The sequence below is a fragment of the Bos taurus genome, chromosome 5, assembly GCF_002263795.3.
Source record: "Bos taurus isolate L1 Dominette 01449 registration number 42190680 breed Hereford chromosome 5, ARS-UCD2.0, whole genome shotgun sequence".
Taxonomy (NCBI): Eukaryota; Metazoa; Chordata; class Mammalia; order Artiodactyla; family Bovidae; genus Bos; species Bos taurus.
The window spans coordinates 88,393,893-88,418,022 of NC_037332.1; the positions used below are offsets into that span (position 1 = coordinate 88,393,893).

The window sequence follows — 24,130 nt, forward strand, 5'->3', positions numbered from 1 at the left end:
CTTCTCACTGGGCTCCCATTATATTCCTTAAACTTTATAGGTCAAATTATGTGCATGGGAGAGTGTGGATCCAGATAAAGTATACGTTCTTTAAACTGTATTGCCATTCATTCATCTCCCATGAAGATCAGAAAAGTGAACAACAGGCATGTTTTTCAAAATTTCTAGCTTTTGGCTCATGACCATTCCAGATGTCCCCTTGAGAACCTTTGTGTTTGTACTAGCTCTGGCCTCACAATAATTTATTTTAGTTATTGTAAAAAGAGCAAGTGTGCAGAAAAATGGACTCATTTTACTTCTTGTTATATAATAAAATCATCACTTCTGAGACAAAGTGGAGTACTTGTTTATTAGGTCAATGATACACTAAATGGAAAAATGAAGCCACAGAGGTAAAACGCACAACCGCATAGAAATAAAAAACAGTTGATGAAGACTTGATGAAGATCCTGTGTTATCTCAATAATGATAACTCAGAAAGGAGACCTGAGAGGAGAACGACAATTTTAATGTAACTGTTTAAATAGAGTTGCAGTTTTATCATGGTGTCTTATCTAAGTTAAAAATGCTATGCCTACTTTTTTCTTTTGTCTGAGTCCTCTTTTCTCTGAGTGACAGTTGCTTTCTTAGGTGGGCATATGTGGTCGCACTGGCAGTGGGAAGTCATCATTATCTCTGGCTTTCTTCAGAATGGTGGATATATTTGATGGTGAGTTACTAACTAAACTTTTTCATTAGCCATGTGATACTTTTCCTTTAAAAAAAAAAAAGCAATGTCTACTTACCTCAGTTCAGTTCAGTTCAGTCACTCAGTTGTGTCCAACTCTGTGACCCCATGAACTGCAGCATGCCAGGCCTCCCTGTCCATCACCAACTCCTGGAGTTTACTCAAACTCATGTCCATCAAGTCGGTGATGCCATCCAGCCATCTCATCCTCTGTCATCCCCTTCTCCTCCTGCCCCCAATCCCTCCCAGCATCAGGATCTTTTCCAGTGAGTCAACTCTTCACATGAGGTGGCCAAAGTATTGGATTTTCAGCTTTAGTATCAGTCCTTCCAAAGAACACCCAGTACTGATCTCCTTTAGAATGGACTGGTTGGATCTCCTTGCAGTCCAAGGGACTCTCAAGAGAATTCTCCAACACCACAGTTCAAAAGCATCAATTTTTCGGCGCTCAGCTTTCTTCACAGTCCAACTCTCACATCCATACATGACCACAGGAAAAACCATAGCCTTGACTAGACGGACCTATGTTGGCAAAGTAATGTCTCTCCTTTTAAATATGCTATCTACTTACCTAGTCCTGCAACAATAAAATATATTTAGAATGACTTCAGTATTCTTGCCTGGAAAATCCCATGGACAGAGGAGCCTGGTGGGCTACAATCCATGGGGTTGCAAAGAGTCTGTCATGACTGAGCATGCATTACTACAACTACTATTGTGTCCTACATACCATGGTTTGAGGCAGGTATTCCAGATAAATGGGCTTCTTGGGTGGCTCAGTGGTAAAGAATCTTCCTGCCAATGCAAGGAGATGCAGGAGACATGGGTTTGATCCCCGATCCCCTGGAGGTGGAAATGGCAACCCACTCCAGCATTTTTGCCTGGAGAATCCCATGGACAGAGGAGTTTGGCAGGCTATAGTCTAAGGGGTCACGAAGAGTTAGACACAACTGAGCATGTATGTATCCCAGACAAACAGTTTAGGAGTAAAGAAAAAAAGGAACTGGAGAAATAAAATTATTAGCCCTAAACTCAGCTCTAGAAATTATTGTTAAAGAATTTTATTAAATTAGTAAAATGAAAACAAAGCCACTCATTATGAAGAGCAGCAGATGGAAGTGGCATTTCAAGAAGGAAGAGAGAAAAAGACTGTCTAATTTCCTACAAACTAAAAGCACATTTCTTTCCATTAAAGGAAAAAAGGAGATAAATAAGCTACATTTTAATTTTAGTGTATGACTCTTATTATCATCTGCTTAATAACGTGGTTTAATGATGTTGGATGTTTTGGGAAGAGGTGACCGTTGCTAATAAAGTGCCAAGGACACGCTGACAATATACAAAAATATTTATTCATCTGCAAAATTATTAATAGTATCATACATGGAAGTAATCTAATATTTGTTCTAGAAAAAATATGTCACATTATTTAGTCTATTAAGTGACCTATAAATAGGCCAGCACATACGCCATCTTGAATGAAAGGGGAGCCATCAGCTCGAGAATTGCTTAAATATTATTATCTCTAATCATTGTGATAATAGTGATAGTACTTTACATTTTTATTATACTTGACAGGTTACATTATTTAATCTACACAACAACTCAGTGAAATAAAGAGGTCAGTTTATGAACAACAAAGTTGAACTGTGGTCACTGAAGGGTTTGGGACTTAGATTTAGCAAAGAGATAGCTATCCACCTCTAGATGAGCAGCTTGCTCTTGCCATGACTGGTAATAATACACAGATCCTGTAAGGATTTTCTGTGGGATTTGCATTATAATCCAATTACAGGATCCAAGACAGTTGATTGAAACTTTTCATTAAAAAACTGTCACTATGATGGAACATATTAGATTAACCATAGTCTCATGAGTTCAGAAACATCATTTCAGCTCCCATGAGGACTATGATGACTGATTATCTTTTTAATACCATTAAGCGATTGAGGTTTTAATAGATAATATATTATACCCAGAAGAAAGTTTAAGCTAATCACCTTACCTGCTCTTGAATCTAAATCCAGCAAAGGGACTCTAACTGCCATCCTTCGCTTAGCGTGCTTATCTCATAGAGCAATATTATCTTTGCACAAAACAAGACCATAAACTAAAGCTATCAAGGTAAGGAAGAGTCATCAAGATTGCACAAGTTCATGTACAGTGAAATTTATTAAGAGTTGATACCTATGTCATAGAATTTTCTTTCTTACTTGTACTGTACTATACTCCTCAATCAATAAATGAGCAAAGAGACTTCTCTGATGGTGGTCTAGTGGTTAGAAATAGACACCCTCACCATTGTGGCCCAGGTTTGTTTCCTGGTCAGGGAAGCCTTTCTTCTTGAAGCTTCCCTGGTGGCTCAGATGGTAAAGAATCTGCCTGCAATGCAGGAGACCTGGGTTCAATCCCTGGATCAGGAAGACTCCCTGGATAAGGGAATAGCAATGCACTCCAGTATTCTTGCCTGGAGAATTCCATGGACAGAGGATGCTGGCAGTCTACAGTTGCAAAGAGTTGCAAAGAGTGGGACATAACTGAGCGACTAACATGGACAGTCCAGTGGTTAAGCACCTGAACTGCCATTACAGAGGGCACAGTTCCCGTCCCTGGCCAGAGAACTGAGAGCCAGAATGTCACTTGGTGTGGCCAAAAAATAAATGAAAACAAATATTAAAAATAAATAAATATAACACAATATTGTTAATCAGCTATACCCCACTACAAAGTAAAAAGATTTTTGAAATATATAAGTAAATAAATAAACGAGTGAATAAGACAGACAAAAATGCCCATCTTCAATAACCTGATATTCTAGTTTGGGGAGAGTGCTATGCTTAGTCGCTCAGTTGTGTCCAACTCTTTATGACGCCATGAACTGTAGCTCTAGACTCCTCTGTCCATGGGGATACTCCAGGCAAGAATACTGGAGTGGCTTGCCATGCCCTCCTCCAGAGGATCTTCCCAACCCAGGGATCGAACTCAGGTCTCCCGCATTACAGGTGAATTCTTTACTGTCTGAGCCACACAATTAAAAAGATCTATGGTGGTGGTTTAGTCGCTAAGTCATGTCTGACTCTTTGCAACCCCATTGTAGCCTGCCATGCTCCTCTGTCCATGGGATTTTCCAGACAAGAATACTGGAGTGGGTTGCCATTTCCTTCTCCAGGCGATCTTCCCCACCCAGAGACTGAACCTAGGTCTCCTGCATTACAGGCGGATTCTTTACCAACTGAGCTACCAGGGAAGCCCCCAAAAGATCAATAAATGTGTATAATAGAATGTCCTATGAAGGAAAATCGAGCTGGGAACAGTATAAAGGAATACTGTAAAGAAGACCACTGAGGGAAAAGAGTACCTTTGGTTTGTATGAACCACATAAACAGTAAAAAGTGGAAATCCCTTCAGGAGAAAATATAATACATAAGAAAGAAAATATCGCCAAAATACCTATTTTCTTAGAGGCATATCATGATCATACTTACATGGAAAGCATCATCTTCTGAATTTCAATCCTGAACTAGGAAAGCACTTCCAATTGGTAAACCAGTATTATTTTACTTGTGGTTTTATGACAGGCTTGCCATTTTTGTCTTTCTTTAACAGGAAAGATTGTCATTGATGGGATAGACATTTCCAAATTGCCACTGCACACACTACGTTCTAGGCTTTCAATCATTCTGCAGGATCCCATACTCTTCAGCGGTTCTATCCGGTAGGTAATGTATTCAAAGAAACTCATGTGCCTCAGTATTTACCCTTTGGCTCATAGGAGGGTTTTTCTCAGAGTTGCTTTTCAGGTAGGTGTGAAAGGTCGTCATCAGGATGATGAGGTCAGATGTTCTGTCCCACAGTTTGGACTGAGGCGCTTAGAACGGCTGGATTAACCTAAAGAAGCCCATCCTTTGTTGTTGTTGCTCAGTCGTTCAGTCATGTCTAACTCTTTGTGACCTCATGGACTGCAGCATGCTAGGCTTCCCTGTCCTTCACCATCTCCTGGAGTTTGCTCAAACTCATACCCATCTTTTATGTCCCCCCGCCAAAGTTCATCTCTTCTGTTCAACTCCACAAACACCACCCTTCCCTCTGTTCTTGGCAGACATTTCTGAGGTGTCCACCCTACAGATACCCTGCCTGCCTCTTGTGTGTCTAATTTGAGCTCAACAGATACTAAGTTTGGTAAATACCTTGATTCTCTTCCACCCCTCACAATTTTTCTTTCCACCAAAATTGCTCTGAAGAAGCTGCCACATTCTTCTCCATGCCTGGTTTGCAGTTTCTCATGAAAGAAAAGAGAGAAAGAGAATGGAGGTATCTACTCTTTGCTGAGTCCTCACAGCACTGCTCTAGTGTTTATATTATTTGTCCCCATTTTTCAGATGAGGGTTTTGAATCTCAGAGAAGCTGTGGCTTAGCCACGTTCATACATTTAGTTGGGGGTAGAACTGCCATCCCGAATAAAGTTTGTCTGACTCTAGAGTCCACTGTTACTGTCCATCAGGTCATGTCTATCGTTCCATCCAGTCTCTTTTCTCTCTTGCTCCTCTACTCCATCTACTTCATTGCAAAGTATTTATCACCTTTTCCTAAATATTCCTTGTCTCAAAGAGAAAACGTATGTAAGATTGTTCAGTATTTAATCATAAAATTGTTGTTATTGAGTTGCTAAATTCTGTCCGACTCTTTGTGACCCCATGGACAGTAGCGCTCCAGGCTCCTTTGTCCTCCACTATCTCCCAGAGTTTTCTCAAATTCTAGTCCATTGAGTCGGTGATGCCATCCAACTATTTCATCCTCTGCCTCTCTCTTCTCCTTTTGCCTGCAATCTTTCCAGCCTCAGGGTATTTTCCGCTGAGTCAGCTCTTCACATCAGGTGACCAAAGTATTGAAGCTTCAGCTTCAGTCCTTCCAATGAATATTCAGGGTTGATTTCTTTTAGGATTGACTGGTTTGAGCTCCTTGCAATCCAAGGGACTCTCAAGTGCCTTCTCTAGCACCACAATTCGAAAGCATCAGTCCTTCAGCACTCAGCTTTCTTTATGGTCCAACTTTCACGTCTATACATGACTACTGGAAAAAACTATACATTTGACTTTGTTGGCAAAGTGATGTCTCTGCTTTTTAATATGCTGTCTGGGTTTGTCATAGCTTTCCTTCCAAAAAGCAAATATCTTTTAATTTCATGGCTGCAGTCACCATCTGCAGTAATTTTTGGAGCCAAAGAAAATAAAATCTGCCACTGTTTACACTTTTTCCCCATCTATTTGACACAAAGTGATGGGATTAGATGTTCTGATCTTAGTTTTTTGAATGTTGAGATTTAAGCAAGCTTTTTCACTCTCCTTTTTTACCCTGATTATGATACTCTTTAGTTCCTTTTCATTTTCTGCCATAAGGGTGGTATCATCTGCATATCTGACATTGTTAACATTTCTCCCAATAGTCTTGATTCCAGCTTGTGATTCATCCAGCCCATCATTTTGCATGATGTACTCTGCATGTCAGTTAAATAAGTAGAGTGACAATATACAGTCTTGATGTACTCCTTTCTCAGTTTTGCATAAGTCCGTTGTTCCGTGTCTCGTTATACCTGTTGCTTCTTGACTTGCATACAGGCTTCTCAGGAGGCAGGTAAAGTGGTCTGGTATTCCTATCTTTTTAAGAATTTTCCAAAGTTTATTGTGATCCACACAGTCCAAGGTTTTAGCATAGTCAATGAAGCAGATGTTGTCCTTGAATTCCCTTGCTTTCTCTATAATCCAGCGGATGTTGACAATTTGATCTGTGGTTCCTCCGCCTTTTCTAAATCCAGCTTGTACATCTGGAATTTCTCAGTTCATGTCCTGTCAAAGCCTAGCTTGAAGGATTTTGAGCATTACCTTGCTGGCATGTGAAATGAGCACAACTGTACAGAACATTCTTTTGCATTGTCTTTCTTTGGGATTGGAATGAAAACTGACCTTTTTCCAGTCCTGTGGTCATTGCTGAGTTTTCCAAATTTGCTGGCATATTGAGTGCAGCACTTTCACAGCATCATCTTCTAGGATTTGAAATAGCTCAGCTGGAATTCCATCACCTCCACTAGCTTTGTTCATAGTAATGCTTCCTAAGGCCCACTTAATTTCACAGTCCAGGATGTCTGGCTCTAGGTGAGCGACCACACCTTATTGGTTATCTGAGTCATTAAGAATTTTTTTATAAAGTTCTTCTGTATATTCTTGCCACCTTTTCTTAATCTCTTCTGCTTCTGTTGGGTCCTTGCCATTTCTGTCCTTTATTGTGCCCATCTTTGCATGAAATGTTCCCTTGGTATCTCTAATTTTCTTGAAGAGATTGCCAGTCTTTCCCATTCTATTGTTTTCCTTTATTTGCATTATTCACTTAAAAATGCTTCCTTATCTCTGCTTGCTGTTCTTTGGAACTTAGCATTCAGTTAAGTATATCTTCCCCTTTCTCCTTTTCCTTTCATTTCTCTTCATTTCTCAGCTATTTGTAAGGCCTCCTCAGACAACCATTTTGCTTTGCATTTATTTCTTGGAGATGATTTGGTCACTGCCTCCTGTACAGTGTTACAAACCTCTGTCCGTAGTTCTTCAGGCACTCTGTCTACCGGATCTAATCTCTTGAATCTCTTTGTCACCTGCACTATAAAATCATAAGGGATTTGATTTAGGTCATAGCTAAATGGTCTAGCATTTTTCCCTGAAGAAGTGAGTGAAGTGAGTGAAAGTCACTCAGTTGTGTCCAACTCTTTGCGATGCCGTGGACTACACAGTCCATGGAATTCTCCAGGCCAGAATACTGGAGTGGTAGCCTTTCCCTTCTCCAGGGGATCTTCCCAACCCAGGAATCAAACCGGGGTCTCCCGCACTGCAGGCAGATTCTTTACCAGCTGAGCCACAACAGAAGCCCAAGAATACTGGAGTGGGTAGCCTATCCCTTCTCCAGGGGATCTTCCTGACCCAGGAATCAAACCGGGGTCTCCTGCATTGCAGGCAGATTCTTTACCAACTGAGCTATCAGGAAGACTTTCTTCAATTTAAGCCTGAGTTTTGTAATAGGGAGTTCATGATCTGAGCCACATTGTAAAATTACTTCAGTTAAAACTTCTAGGTGTACCAGATTATTTCGCAATATGATAGAAATCTCTATCTTTGAATATATTATGAATTCTGTTATTGTAGTTGATACAGCATAACTCATCTGAAATAGCACTGTATATTTCCATATAGATTTACGTATTTAACATTAGTTCTGTAGGGATAATTAGCTAGATACTATTCAAGTTACATTGAACATAATATGACTTACTTTACTCTGTCCAAGTCTCTAGGTCTATCAGAGTCTCTGGAAATGACACAATTTCGTTCCTTTTTATGGCTGAGTAATATTCCATTGTGTATATGTGCCACATGTTCTTTATCCATTTCTTTGTTGATGGACATTTAGATTGCTTCCATGTTCTGGATATTGTAAATAGTCCTGCAGTGAACATTGGGGTGCATGTATCTTTGGGAATTACGATTTTTCTCTACTCAGTTCTCTGTGGTGATCTAAATGAGAAGTTAATCTGAAAAAGAAGGGATATATACATATACATATAGTAAATTCACTTTGCAGAATCTAACAACATTGTAAAGCAACTATACTCCAATAAAAAATTTTTTTTAATAAATTTAAGAATATTAAGGCATGAAGTGAATGCCTGTTCTATCCTAAGCACTGTTGTAGATCCTGGGCATACAGCAATAACCAAACAAATAGGATTTCCATCTTTAGGGAAGAACAGCAATAAGCAAGCACACATTAAACAGTCATTTTAAAAATTTATTCACTAACTGATTTTTTTCCCTACAGATTTAATTTAGATCCAGAATGCAAATGCACGGATGACAGACTCTGGGAAGCTCTTGAAATTGCTCAGTTGAAGAACATGGTCAAATCCCTACCAGGAGGTCTAGGTATATCTTCTAAATGATGCATTAATTTTTTTATATATGCAATGAATTCTACATATCTACATTTTATTCTAGAATTACATAATTCTAGCACTAAAGCTCCTTATATTTATTTTTGTTGATTTTTGGCTGTGCTGAGTCTTTGTTTCTGCACAGACTTTTCTCTAGTTGTGGCAAGTGGGTGCTATTCTCTCATTGTGGTTCTCCAGCTTCTCACTGCAGTGGCTTCTCTTGTGGAGTACAGACCTTAGAGTGCGGGGACTTCGGCAGCCACAGCTCTCAGGCTCTAGAGCACAGACTCAGTAGTTGTGGGACATGGGCTTAGTTGCTCCATGGCATATGGAGTCTTTCTAGATCCCTGATATGAATTCAGTCCCAGAGGTAGCATCAGTTCAGTTCAGTCACCCAGTCATGTCCGACTCTTTGTGACCCCATTGACAGCAGCATGCCAGGCCTCCCTGTCTACTCAACTCCCGGAGTTTACTCAAACTCATGTCTATTAAGTCGGTGATGCCATCCAACCATCTCATCCTCTGTCATCCCCTTCTCCTCCTGCCTTTAATCTTTCCCAGCAACAGGGCCTTTTCCAGTGAGTCAGCTCTTCACATCAGGTGGCCAAAGTATTGGAACTTCAGCTTTAGCATCAGTCCTTCCAATGAACACCCAGGACTGATCTTTAGGATGGACTGGTTGGATCTCCTTGCAGTCTGAGGGACTCTCAAGAGTCTTCTCCAACACCACAGTTCAAAAGCATCAATTCTTCAGTTCTCAGCTTTCTTTATAGCCCAACTTTCACATCCATACATGACTACTGGAAAAACAATAGCCTTGACTAGACGGAACTTTATTAGCAAAGTAATTCTCTGCTTTTTAATATACTGTCTAGGTTGGTCATAACTTTCCTTCCAAGGAATAAGCGTCTTTTAATTTCATGGCTGCAGTCACCATCTGCAGTGATTTTAGAGCCCCCAAAAATAAAGTCAGCCACTGTTTCCCCATCTATTTGCCACGTAGTGTAATTTCTGGTAAATAATTGATAACAAAAACAAAAGAACAACATGAATAATGAAAGAAAAACATGATTAATTAAACAAGGGAGAGTTCATGATATAGTCTTTCATTCATGAAAGTTTTGGACTTCTGTTTCCTTAAAGTCTAAACTCATTTAAGAAAGCATAATGGTTGATATTCTAATTTTAATGCTTAATGTGTAGTTGCCAAATTGATTGTATTGTTGCCATTTAGTTTATCAACCTACAGAATAAATTATATTTATTTGTTAGCTTATTTGGGAAGTGGGGCCTACTCAAAAACAATACCTTTTATGATTATAATTCAGTCCAAAGGAAAAGACATCCCACAAAGTGGAGACAGCATGTCTTTAAGGATAGTTTTACTGACCTTGCCAATGTCAGACAAGGGGAATAATTCCAGAGGTCTGGATGAACTTTCCCATAATAATTTTTGATGTCTCCTCTGGAAAGTCCAGCAAGCACTTGAAAAATTGAAAAGTCTACTTGAGATAATGCTTGTAGACCTTTTTCCCCTAGTGATTTTCAGACTCTGCCCTTCCCCCATTAGTACTTGGAAAGATCACTATATGTATATAGTTTTCCTCACTAATATGAGACCTGCATGTACCTGTTTTGAATTGTGGGCATAGTATTTGGAAATTATGGAACAGTGTAAGCAACAAAGAATTATATTTATACTCTGTAATTGAATGTTGTTTATGCTCATTGTCTTAATAAAGATTTCATCAATGGTTTGCTAATGATCTGGTTCAGACCAGCTCTAGTGAATAACATTCATCATTTCATGCTTCCTTTTTATTTATTATATACATTAAAATTTGGAGAATAGATGCGTAGCCCCTAAGCATGAGAAATTATAAGAATTTGAAGCAGTGAGACAATAATCAATAGAAATTGCCCCTCGGAGCCCTACTACAGTGTGTTTGAATCCTAATAAAATAGATCATTTTGGAAATAGAATTTAAGCTAAACTCACAGCAGTAGTTTACAAAATGTGGTTGAAAACCCAAAAAAAGGAAACTGTAATGAAGACATAACTCACTTATCCACGCAACAAGGTTTTCTTTTCAGCTACTATGTCAGATGCTGGGTGATAAGTACTGGGGATTCATTAATAAATCCTTACCAACTTGGAGCTTAGAGTCCAAGGGGACGATATAATGGAAAGAAAATAAGTATTGGAATTGAGAACATTCTGTTTCTCACTAAGCTCTACTACCAGTTAGCTGTGTCATCTTGGGCAAGTCATTTTATTTCTCTGGGCCTTGGATAATTACATCAGATAATTAAATCATCTCAAAGGTCTTCCAGTCTTTAAAATGTTTAACAGTACTTTATGTCCTACTATAAGGAGACAATTTACCACCTATTGTCAGACATTAGATGGCCCAGGATCATCTTCATTTTCCCCAAGTAAAGTTTCTCTTTGCTTTTTTCCAAAATGAAATCCTTGCACCAGTTCAAAGTGACATCAATAGGTTTTTATAGGACATAATGTGTTTTCCACTATGTTGCCTAAGGAAAACGTTAATATCATTTCTTTAGTGAAGTCTTTGCTTTTTTTTTATTTAGATGCAGTTGTCACTGAAGGTGGGGAGAATTTTAGCGTTGGACAGAGACAGCTGTTCTGCCTTGCCAGGGCCTTTGTCCGCAAAAGCAGTATTCTCATCATGGATGAAGCAACGGCTTCCATTGACATGGCCACAGTGAGTGCATCATCTAAGCTGCTTTCAATTGATGAGTCAAAGAAATGCATGCAAAAATTACAATTTATTTTTCCTGACTGGGTTCTGAATATCCTCAGGACTATTGTTTTCAGTGTCTTCTCAGCTACCTCATTGATCAACCAGTGGTATATAGCACATTGAGAATTTCAATAAAGGAGACTTGACTCTTGTTTTAAAGAAGCTCCTGTTGTCCAATAAGCATCAAATAAATTTGCCATCACTTTTTGATTAATCCTCATGAGAGTAAAATTCCAGGGCTCAGTTGATGAGACTGCTGTATTCAAGTATTCAGGTGTGTTGTCATGGAAGTTCTAAAATGAAATATGCAAATCACTGTTTAATAGAATCTATTGATAATCAAAACCAATCATCTTCTAATGCAATTTGAAGAGGGATTCACTAAAATTAATACTGGCTAGAATTAATAATGGCCCTCTCAATGTATTGATGGTAATAAGGCAGAAACTTTACCTTTTGAAAGAGATCATTTAGAAGTGTCAAATAAGGGGAGGGATAAACTAGGAGTTTAGGATTAACATATACACACTACTATATATAAAACAGATAATCAAAAAGGACCTACTGTATAACACAGGGAATCTACTCACCTACTGTATAACACAGGGAACTCTACTCAGTATTCTGTAATAACCTAAAAAGGGAAAAAAATCTGAAAAAGAATGGATATATGTATATGTATAACTGTATAATCACTTAGCTGTATACTTGAAACTAATACAACGTTACAAATCAACTGTACTCCAATATAAAATGAAAATTAAAAATTTTAAAAGTGTCAAATATGCCCAAGAAGGATCTGTTTGGAAGGTTGTGACTGAGTGGGGAAAATGTCGCAATGAACTGCAAATGTTATGAGCTATCTATTAATGTTGTTCTTATAAAAGTGAACTTGATATTAAAAGTTTGGCATCAGAAAGGACAAAAAAAAATCTTATTTATTTTCTTGCTGTATACTTTAGATTGAATAAAACTATCCAAAAAGGTGAAACAGCTTCAAGACTATTAAGAGCCAATTATATAGGGAGATGTTAATTTGACATCATTTCTTTGTATTGTTGTTGTTTTTGTTCAGTCACTAAGTTGTGTCCGACACTTTGTGATCCCATGAACTGCAGCACACCAGGCTTCCCTGTCCTTCTTTGTATTAAGTAAGACGAATTAGTTAAACTGGGCTTCCTCCAGTGGCTCAATAGTAAAGAATCCACGTGTAATGAAAGACAAAAGACATGCGAGTTTGATCCCTGGGTAGAGAAGATCCCCTGGAGGAGGAAATGGCAACCCACTCCAGTATTCTTGCCTGGAAAATCGCATGGACAGAAGGAGGCTGGTGGGCTACAGCCCATAGAGTCGCAAAGAATCAGACTGAGCGACCTAGCATAGGGTGCAGTTAAAGTATCTATAACAAGTTATATATCTTCTCCAAGTTAAGATAATTTAAAGCAATGAAGTTGTTTCTAATGAAGCCATTTCACTAAATGTAACTACATTAAAATTAGTATTAATTACTAAGTTCTTATAATATTGTGAGTTATTATAAGGATAGTACTGCCTCAATAGAAATGAGAGAGAGAAAAGGGGAGAATAAGAATGAATTAATTGGCAATAAGCCATGTGATTGGAAGAAATAACAACTTCACATAAAGATTTAGGTAATTGAGCCTTTTTATTGAGGAGAGAGGAAGAATCTTTATCCCTGATATCTTTTAAAATATAATAACAATTTGGACCATAAAGAAGGCTTAGCACTGAAGAATTAATGTTTTCAAACTGTGGTGCTGGAGAAAACTCTTGAGAGTCCCTTGGACAGCAAGGACATCAAACCAGTCAATCCTAAAGGAAATCACCCCTGAATATTCATTGGAAGGACTGATGCTGAAGCTCCAATATTTTGGCCACCTGATGCGAAGAGCCAAGTCACTGGAAAAGACCCCAATGCTGGGAAAGTTGGAGGGCAAGAGGAGAAGGGGACGACAGAATATGAGATAGTTGAATGGCATCACTGACTCAATAGACATGAGTTTGAGCAAACTCGGAGATAGTGAAGGACAGGAAGCCTGGCATGCTGCAGTTCATGGGGTCGCAGAGTCAGACGTGACTTGGCGACTGAACAACAACAATGGTTTGTGGTGGGAATAAAAACAGTTCCTGCCAGGAATGTACTTTTATGGGTCAAAATCCAAATTTTTGGCATGTATTTTATTTTCTCCTTTTCTGACCCCAAACTTAACACTGTTTTAGGGTTTTATTGGCTTTGAATACATCCTTTTTGTGGAATAACCTTAAGTGAGCATTTCTCCACCTATTTGGTTTCATTTTCCTCATTCATTTTCCTGGCAATAAATCTATCAGTCATTCCTAGTTGATCAACCGAGTTTTCTTTGCATTTTGAAGACACTACAGGACCCAGCCTGAGCTCCCTGCTGGGCACTGCTCCCTGTTAGACCTTCTGCAGAAAACAGCAGTGAGAATTCTCAGAAGAGACTGGGCATGTTGAAGCATTGTTCTTGGGGACAAAATACTTTGGCAACAGAAAGGAGTCCAGAGAAAATTCAGATTCTATTTATTTTTTGGCAGGAAAACATTTTGCAGAAAGTGGTCATGACAGCTTTTGCAGATCGCACCGTTGTTACAATAGCTGTAAGTATAGGAGACAGTGTTGGTTTACTCCTCTTTGGTTGCTGTTTGAAGATTCAGTATTCTTTATTTGGGGGCAATTAAAAGTATACTTATGTTGAATCATATATTTCTCTGCTAATATTTCTGCATCCGTGCAAAAAAAAAAATGCTACGCTTTGAATGCCATTACACTGTTTTTTCCCCAAGCTGTCTGCTCTACCTTCCTCTCCTAGTTTACAATGAAAGAGCATTCTAAATTTCAGAATTCCAGCAGGTCATAGCCTGTACTATTTCACCAGATACAGACGGTAGTTCATATGGGATGATTCTTTTTTGAATAATCGAATTGTATGATGATCAGTTTCAGAACCAAAATTCATCAGTTTGATTGCTGATACTATTTACACTTAATTTCTGTGTTCCTGTTTACTCACCCGTTTGCAAAAAGAAGGCCATGAGATACGAGTAGATACTTTCTCTGATTTTTAGATAGCCCCAATCAAATTGAAAACTTGCTTAAGTGTTTGTAATGCCCATTACAAGTTACTGCAAAGAGGCCATGGTTTTGTCTCTTTCTCTTTGCAGATGGATGGGTTCTTACAGACAGGCTTAAAATTTAACAAAATTCTTTTTAAAATGAATTGCTTGGACATTTCCCTCTTGCTGATTCTCTTCTTTCCTTTCCATTTTTCTTTTCTCTCCAGCACCGTGTCTCCTCTATTCTGGATGCAGGCCTTGTTTTAGTCTTATCTGAGGGTATATTAGTAGAGTGTGATACTGTTCCAAACTTGCTTGCTCTCAAGAATGGCCTCTTTTCCACTTTGGTGATGACCAACAAGTAAACATCAGGAGCTACCCTGCCAAGTATCCCATTCTCTGGTAGTTATCTTAGCCACCTCCCCCACAGTAAGGCAAGAAGAATGCAGATTAAAGGGGAGGGATGGGGGAGGGAACTAACTACAAGGTGTTATTATACAAATCAGCTCAACTGGGTTCTTCTGTTGTGCTCAATACAAATGAGGCATTTGCATATATTTTCAAATGTATCAATGCACCAGAGAGAGTGGTCAGGCAGAAAGTGGCCTTGACAGCTTTTGCAGACCACACCATTGTTACAGTAGCTGTAAGTATGAGAGAAAACCTGTACCCAGATTTACCTCTGTCCTAAGGACCAATTTCACTGTTCCTTGGAGATGTTCTGTAACTGTCCTTAAAGTACCAAACACATGGTGTCCCCTACCTGCCCTGAAGAGAGCATCGCTCAATAATTACTTAAGTTTTTAACAGTTGAGTCATAGGAGTTATGTGTGAAGTGCTTGCCTGTGCTTCTGGTTTTGTGAATGATGCATGGGAGAAAGTATATCCTTGGGACTTCCCTGGTGGTCCAGTGGCTAAGACTCCATGCTCCGAATGCAGGGGACCCAGGTTCGATCTCCATTCTGGGAACTAGATCCCATATTCTGCAACTAAGAGTTTGCATGCCACAACTAAAAATTTTGTGTTCTGCAATGAAGGTCAAAGATCTTGCCTGCTGCATCACAGACCCAGCACAGCCAAACAAATAAATAAAAATACTAGAAGGAGCACCCTGTGAAGTGCAGCTTTCTCAAGGTAGCTGGAAAGGATTCCCCATCAAGGCTCTGCTTCTGTAAACTGGGCCTAAGTAAAGAGATAGCACTTTCACTTTCCCGGTGAACTCTGTGATTCCTTCTGCCCTGGAGTTGCCTACAGGGAGACTTGAGAAAATTGGCTAACTTGAAAAACGATTTTATAACATTTCCAAGAATTTTCTCACTGAAAAGATGGGGAGAAAGAGCTTCTTGCTCCCTTTAAAAAGGCAGGTTAAAAGGGGGAAAAGCAGACCCTTGCCTACGCTGAAGACTATTTTTCTCTGCTCTGCATGAGGCATGGTACTGATGGGTGGTCACAGTTAGTTGACAGCTGGAAGATTTCTTGAGCATAATTTGTATATTTTCACCAAAAAATTATGTTATCTCACCTGATTTCTGCTTTTCTGCATTCATTGAATGCTTTTCTGTTTACTTGTATGTCTTTTACCCATTGTTCATTTCAAGACCCCCCAGTGTGGCAGTGGCCACCAGGATACCAAGAGCTCTTTCCCCAGACATAGAAATTTGTGGGAAAGAACCAAATGCTGTGGGACCAACTCCTTTTACCAGACTCATAAGAGGGAGAGCCAACTTGTGGTGCCTCCTTTGCATAATACTCCTCAACTCTGTTAAAAGCTTCATCAGCTCTGTTGGGCTTTGCAGGTGGCTCAGTGGAAAAGAATCCACCTGCCAATGCAAGAGATGTGGGTTTGATCCCTGGGTTGGGAAGATCCCCTAGAGAAGGAAATGGGAACCCACTCCAGTATTCTTACCTGGGAAATCCTATGGACAGAGGAGCCTGGTGGGCACAGTCAGTGGGGTTGCAAATAGTCTTCAGGACTTAGCAGCTAAACAACAACAACTATTAAGAGTAATTGGAGCTTTGCTGGTGGTCCATCGGTTAAGACACTGACTTCTAATGTAGGAGGCACAGAGTTGATCCCTGGTCAGGGAGCTGTGATCCCACACACTGTGTGCTGCAGCCAATACATAAGTAAATGAATTTATTGAGTAACTATTTTTCCTTCCCTGATAAAAGTTGTTCTGTTATTTTTGTTAACTGCCACTGAAAATTGTGGAATAACTTTAAAAGATAACTTTTTCGGGTTTCTAAAAAGAAGCCCTCATGCCCCAAAATAGTGAGTGGCATTTTTTAATGAAAGTAATCTATACTTTACTCTTGTTGAGGTTTATTTCTCTGGAGCGTTTTGAAAATTTCATCAGTGCTACGGCAGTTGACACTTTTGTCAAGCAGAAATTAATTTGGAGTAATGGAATAAACACCAGATATATTTACTTCTATAGGCCAAGTTTTTCAACATTTTTAAAAATAAGCATCATTTTAGAATATCAAGGCAATATTTATAATATCCTATTTATGGGTTTAGAAGCCAGATTTTTAAAAATATCTATGATATGGGTATTGAAGAACTAATTTTTTGAAGGAAATGAACAGCGGATATTAAACAGCTCATTAAGTTTATTTTCTTCAGATGCAAGGGGCTCTGGCCCTTTCTTAAAGATAAAAATTGTCCTTTAAAGTGTGATATTCCTAAACATATACCATTGTTCATCACTCAGTCATGTCCAACCCTTTGCAACCCAATGGATTATAGCCTGTAACCCGCCAGGCTCCTTTGTCCATGGAATTCTCCAGGCAAGAATACTGGAGTGGGTAGCCTTCTTTGGGAGATCTTCCCCACCCAAGAATCGAACCCAGGTCTCCTGCATTGTAGGAAGTTTCTTTACCATCTGAGCCACCAGGGAAGTCCATTAATTACCAGTATTTAGTGAATGATATAGGTTTGTCTATGGATGTTGAAACTAGTGGTGCATGTTCTAAGCTGGCATCTTTATCACTCTCCATATATGTGCTGCTTTGCCCCTTAGTTGTGAGTTCCAACCAGGACTGCCTGCTTTTCTGAAAGCACGAACACTGAGAATACCCTTTCTGCAGGTCCAGGGCAAGGGATAAGCTTTTGCTTTGGGGACTGCCCTAGGTTGAACTTTGGGTTGTTACTAACATACATTACTAAAACAAATTCCACCTGTTTATTTGTGCTTGTAAAGTATGGCTCCTAAGAGATTTGAAATTACCTGTGCCGCATATTTGTGGCTCACATTATATTTCTATTGGACAGCGCTTAACTTAGCAAGAGTAGCGAAAAGGCTCACTGCAAAGACAAAGTGCTGAATTATTTTTACATGCATTACCTCATTTGAACCTCACCACCATTCCCCAGCCATCATTTTACTGATGTGAAAGTTAAGGCATACAAAAGTTAAGTTTGTTGCTCAAGACTGCACAGCTAACAGGTGGGAAAGCCAAAACATGAATCCATTCTGACTGACAGGTGAACAACCCTCTGAAGGACCAGATCCTCCCAACAAAACATCCTATGGCAGAGTGGAAGTAGCTCAGAAGCGAATAAGCCTGGTTTGGATGTTAACTCTGCTACTTACTATCTGTGTGATCTGATTTTGCTTTATTTATTATGAACCCCAGTGGTCTCCCCCATAAAGTGGGGAGAGATTAACACCCACATGTGTGGACTGTTCTGATGATTAACAAGTATGTGTGTGGAGTAGCTAATGTATAATGTACATTCAAGAAGTGGTAATTTTTATTATGATTAATTACTAACACTAGAGCTTCTCTCCAAAAGGTACCATGTGGGAAGAGAAAATGACTGAGTGGGTGGCAGTGATCTCTAAAGACAAAAAGACAGCATGCCTACCTAAAGTTTTGGATAATACCTTCTAACACTGCATGCCAGAATGGACTTCCCCATATGGTTTTCTCAGAATTAAACCACCTTCTGGGATTCTTCAAATTGTGTGTTATCCCAGAGAATTAGTTGACTCTACTAAAAAACTAATTTTAGTCTAGACTAAACTATAACCAAACTGGTTCACAGTGACTCTTCTTATCATTTAATTATTTGACAAACATTTGTTATCCTATTCACAATTCCATGAAAACGATGAAACTACATTAGGTACACTCAATTTAATACAGCCTATATAAGACCCAGTCATACTGGCTAGGTTTAAAAGTATGTAAATAAATCATACTTTACATAAGAAAGAAAAAGAAGGGCTGTGCCCAAGATAAAGAAATGCCCTTGTATAAACAGTGAAATATGCATTTTCCATTGCTTTGGCTTGTGCCCTGAAATTTATAATGAATACATTTATTCTTTTCTTACTCACAGCATCGGGTTCACACTATTCTGACGGCAGACCTAGTTATTGTGATGAAGCGAGGAAATATTTTAGAATATGACACTCCAGAAAGCCTCTTGGCCCGGGAAGATGGAGTATTTGCTTCTTTTGTTCGTGCAGACATGTGACGGAATGTCTTAAAACCATGCTTGTATTTAAAATAATGCTCTCATAACCTACTTAATGGATCATCAGCTTGGCCTTTGGAAAGTGGCATCTTAAACTTTTACACACTTTTGTGAAGTTTAATTGTTATGTTGTGGAATTTGTAATTAGTAACAATATCACTGTACCAGTGAATATTGCGTTTTCTATATTGACATTTCTTCTTCCTCCGTTTTGTTTGTTTTGCTTTGTTTCCCAATCTGTGACTGCTTATTATGTTCATTACTGATGTTTTTCTAAAGATTAAGCCACATTACCTTTAAGAATAACCTTTAAGGTTGTATTAAAACAAGTAAGCTACTTTAAGTGGTAAATCAACCACTCTGCTTAAGTCTGGAAAATATCTCTCGAGCATAGAAGTTACAATTAGCATTCAGTATTATTTTACTCTTACTTGTAAGAATATATTTCCTTTTTGTTGGTGTTTCTAGATATTATTGGAAGAAATTAAAAGAAGGACAGGTTTTCTAATCAGTTAGAAAATGAAACACTCAAATTCATTATTTACTGTCTGAGAATATGTTCTGTATTCATTAACATTAATAATACTGACGTTTCTTATAAAACTCTCTTTTTTTTTCATCTAAATTGTTTCTGGTCACCAAGACTAGAAGTTATTATTACATTTATAATAACTCTGCAAATCCAAAACCTTCATTAGCATGATCATGATAGTAAGAGTTTGAAAATTTGACAAATTATACCCAAGGTTCCATCTTTCCTTGTCTAGTTAAGAGGAGAGTTCTTAAGATATCGAGCATAATGTGCTTTTCCAGACTGAAGTTCAAAAATAATAAGGCTCAACCCTTCAGTGACAGGTCACTACAGCTTTCCATGGTTTAATTAATCATTAGATGTATTCTTCCCTGGTGGCTCAGATGGTAAAATGTCTGCCTACAATGTGGGAGACCCGGATTCAATCCCTGGGTCGGGAAGATCTCCTGGAGAAGGAAATGGCAACCCACTCCAGGACTCTTGCCTGGAAAATCCCATGGACGGAGGACCCTGGTAGGCTACAGACCATGAGATCGCAAAGAGTCGGACACGACTGAGCGACTTTCACTTTCACTTTAGATGTGCTTATGATCCTTAAGGCCTAAAATTCCATATTATTCAAGACTGGAGAGCATAAGCAAGTGGCCTTATTTTCACAGGATATATCTATACAAACATACATACATACATACATATATAAACATAGGTAGACATACACATATATGTAAAACATGTGTCTATTTCTAGGTGGAAGAATGTATATTTCTTTTAATATACCCAGTGGTGTCACACAGGTACATATTTGCTCCTGCTCTAATTTTAATGTACATGTAAAGAGTGTATCAAAATTTTATTCTGATTTTAATGTGCATATTCAAGGTGCATCAAAATTTATGGGATATTAGTGTCATGCTTTCTTAAATGTAAATTAATAAATTGAAAAATGCTAAAAGTTACTTCCACTGTCATGCTAGCAGCCAAAGATTTATACTGTAATTTTGTACCCATTTGTATCAGTATTGATTTTCATGTCAAGGTCCATGTGCATTGTAAGATTTTGAAGAATTATAACTGATGGAAAAAGAGAATGTAAGCTCCCTTTCTATAGTTCCTGTGTTCAGTTTATTGTGTATTCATGCTTGGAAAATTCGTATACTTACTTATGCAGAACTTATGCCTGGGCCTTCCCCTGAATTTAGAGTCTTGATGTTTACCTAAAATAAGTTTCACAAGGATGAACAAAAGTGTTCTATGTTACTTAGTGCAAACTGTTAACTCATCATATACATCAAACTTCATTAGGAGAAAAATCCTCTTATTCTTCCCTGAAAGTTAAACAGAATAGAATCATGAACTTGAAAATATTTTCTAAATGTTCCACCAATCTACTCAAAGTGTTTCTGGCATGCAAATGCTTTGTAAGGTTGAATTCATACCATGCTTTTTACCAAGTTATATATTTCAGTGTCACAGAGAAAGGGCTTCCCAGGTGGCAATAGTGGTAAAGAATCTACCTGCCTAAGCAGGAGACTTAAGAGATGCAGGTTCGATCCCTGGGTTGGGAAGATCCCCTGGAAAAGGGCATGGCAACCCACTCCGGTATTCTTACCTGGAGAATCCTATGGATAGAGGAGCCTGGTGAGCCATGATCCATCAGGTCACAGAGTCGGACACGACTGAAGCTTCTTAGCACCCACACACATCAAGAGAAATGAGGATTTACCCACTGAAATAATCCCTCATGATATCTGTAAATATTCTACTGCTATCCAGGCAGTGTCAGCAGAAGCATATCTAATTACACTAAACAGAAAATCACATTTACCATTTTTACAACTAAGTGATCACTGGTTTCCTCATAACTTGCAGTCACTTAAGTGTTTAATTGTTTACAAAACTAAATTGACTGAATAAAGTCAAGGATGATCTCTTAAATTGTTTAATCATGTGTTATATGTGTGATCTATTGAATATGGAAATAACTAATCTTGAGATAATTTTTTATTAAATAGGTATATATCTATAAAAGAAGACCAGCCTTTACTTAATCAAATTTCATATCACAAATTTTACACTTAATTAACCAAATCATTTTTACCAATTTTAATTCCTTAATATTTGTGAAAAGCAGTAAATGCTGCTGCTGAGTCGCTTCAGTCGTGTCCGACTCTGTGCAACCCCATAGACGGTAGCCCACCAGGCTCCCCCGTCCCTGGGATTCTCCAGGCAAGAACACTAGAGTGGGTTGCCATTTCCTTCTCCAATGCATGAAAGTGAGAAGTGAAAGTGAAGTTGCTCAGTCGTGTCTGACTCTTAGCGACCCCATGGACTGCAGCCCACCAGGCTCCTCCATCCATGGGATTTTCCAGGCAAGAGTACTGGAATGGGGTGCCATTGCCTTCTCCGAAGCAGTAAATACCTAAAGCTTTATATGTAAATAGGTTACTGATATTGTTAAAAGAGAAAAAATACTTCTTTAAAGGACTGTGCACCCTTTACTTTTAAGTGCTCTTTTCGATCAATTTAAAAGTCAACTTCGCTCTAGATTAGATAGATAAGAGAAGATCCTTCTAAGTAACTGATACTTGAGGTCTGGGACCATGTCTTGTCTGTCTTTGTGCCCTTGGAATATAATACAAGTACCTGAACCACAGCAGGCCCTAATAAGTATAGTTGATGGTCCATTGATTAATTTTACCACTAGCCATGTGCCTATAACTTTTCACTGTCTGTGTTGTGTTTCTTCTGCTATGAACATATGCTGCTTTGGTATTATATAATAAATTACTTTTTCTGTTTGCTTAATTAAAAAGGATGATTATTCTTTTACTTACAATACCATTGGGCATCAACCAAGACTGATCAATAGATGTAAATCAACACAAATTGACAAGACAGTACCTGATTATGCTTTGACAGTTTTGTTTCACACCTGTCACAGACTCAGTTTTATATATAGGCTTTTGGGAAGTTTTCATCAAGTGGAACAACTATATCAATAAATTTTATTACATCTCTAATTAAATAGTTGGATGTCTGGACTTTTCTCCAAGGTTTATTGATTAGTTTTTATGGTTGTCTTCCAATATATGTTAAATGACTATTTTGTACTCCATTCTTTGGAGGTCTGTGATTTATAATATTTTAATAATTCCCTAATTAACCCCTTATCCAAAGTTAAATGCAGTCTTCTAATCCTAGGCTTTGATAATAAGAAACTGTAGCCAAGAGGCTATATTCTGTAACTTGAGTTTAATTTTTTTCTTTAGTAACTACACATCATTTTCAAGATTTGCTCAGGCATTAGTAAGACTCCTCTAGCTCAAACTCCCCAGTGAAAGGGTTTATATCTGTATTTATAGCAAATGCTTTCAGATGAGATTCATAATTAGCCAGGTTTTCGAATTGTCAGTCTACCTTGGTCACCACTTTCATTTCTTTTTATTATGCATAATGTGGAGCCATAAGATGCTGGAGGTGATATCCACATGCTTCCTAGCTTTGCTGACATTAACCTATCCTGGACGGCCAGAACAAACCTCTTGGTATCATTGAGTCAACTGCCTTAGTTCCATCATAAAGGAAAAAGTGAAATGAACTGAATCTCAGCTGAGAAGATATAAACAGCGATTCTGAACACTGTTTTACTTTGTGTTGTAGTTTAATCAACAATTTGTGATCTAAAGGGAAATTTTTTTGAAAAGAGGCAAGCTTTTTTTACCCACATCTGAATTCCCTGTTGAATTATTTGCATGTTACCCTATTGAGTTTGAATTCATATTTTCAAATGTTTCTAGTGTGTATATGTGAGTAGTTTTGAGTAGGTTTCACTCTTGATGTTTCACAATGTGGAAGGATGGCAAATTACCTGTGATGATTATTCCCTGTGCCACCTTGACATTTTTTCTGTTGGTATCATCATCGTTGACATATGAAAGTTGATATATTAATTCTACATATTCACTACATGGGATTTATTTTTTTTCTTTTTCTATGGGCTGGAGCTCATTTCCCTGAGTCATTTACACTATGGTCACCAATGCCCTTTCTAAATTGACAAAGATCAAGGGACCCATACCTGGCTAAATAAGTTAATTGGCTCCAAGAAGAAAGCCTTCCGTGATCACAGTGCCATCAACCATCACAGACCATCTCAAATATATGCTACACATTAATGGCAAAAAGCATTGCTTTCAGACAGTAATTTCTATCACTTAATCTGCCCTTGGCATAAAATAAGTAGCTTGTCCATAAAACAACAGTACAACACTGGCTAATGCTGCTTTGTTTGCATTTTTCCCCTAGACAGGGCTACAACATGTGCTATTTATACACGTTATCAGTTTTAATTAAGTGAAAGACTATTGACCTTTAGTTTTATCAGGGCCACGTGGATTTAGGCCAACAGTTTCATATCTAAGTATTTGCACTTTGACTAATAGTAGTTGGAGTTTTGTTCCAACGCTACTTAAGCAAAGAGCATGCTTCCTTGATAGCTCAGCTGGTAAAAAATCCGCCTGCAATGCAGGAGACCCCAGTTTGATTCCTGGGG

At 38.4% G+C, this 24,130-nt stretch overlaps 1 protein-coding gene and 1 long non-coding RNA gene across 7 annotated transcripts in view; one reads left to right on the forward strand and one right to left on the reverse strand.

The window, feature by feature from the left end:
* Window positions 1-22,603, forward strand: part of ABCC9 (ATP binding cassette subfamily C member 9) — a 157,307-nt gene extending 134,704 nt beyond the window's left edge. For 4 of the 6 annotated variants that reach the window (XM_005206963.5, XM_002687737.7, XM_005206965.5 and 1 more), the window contains 6 exons: window positions 631-709; window positions 4,334-4,442; window positions 8,585-8,688; window positions 11,292-11,425; window positions 14,042-14,104; window positions 18,909-22,603. In XM_005206963.5, the coding sequence (XP_005207020.1) occupies window positions 631-709; window positions 4,334-4,442; window positions 8,585-8,688; window positions 11,292-11,425; window positions 14,042-14,104; window positions 18,909-19,046 (627 nt within the window). In that variant the 3' untranslated portion in view covers window positions 19,047-22,603. Of the gene's footprint in view, window positions 1-630; window positions 710-4,333; window positions 4,443-8,584; window positions 8,689-11,291; window positions 11,426-14,041; window positions 14,105-14,787; window positions 14,957-18,908 lie in introns of those variants that run through there. The other 2 variants (XM_059887042.1, XM_059887043.1) reach the window with 1 other exon arrangement.
* Window positions 332-4,340, reverse strand: LOC132345331 (uncharacterized). The gene is made up of 2 exons (XR_009494621.1): window positions 4,213-4,340; window positions 332-754 (listed from the first exon to the last, which is right to left on the reverse strand). It is a non-coding gene; the product is annotated as an uncharacterized lncRNA (long non-coding RNA).
* Window positions 22,604-24,130: the final 1,527 nt, after the last annotated feature.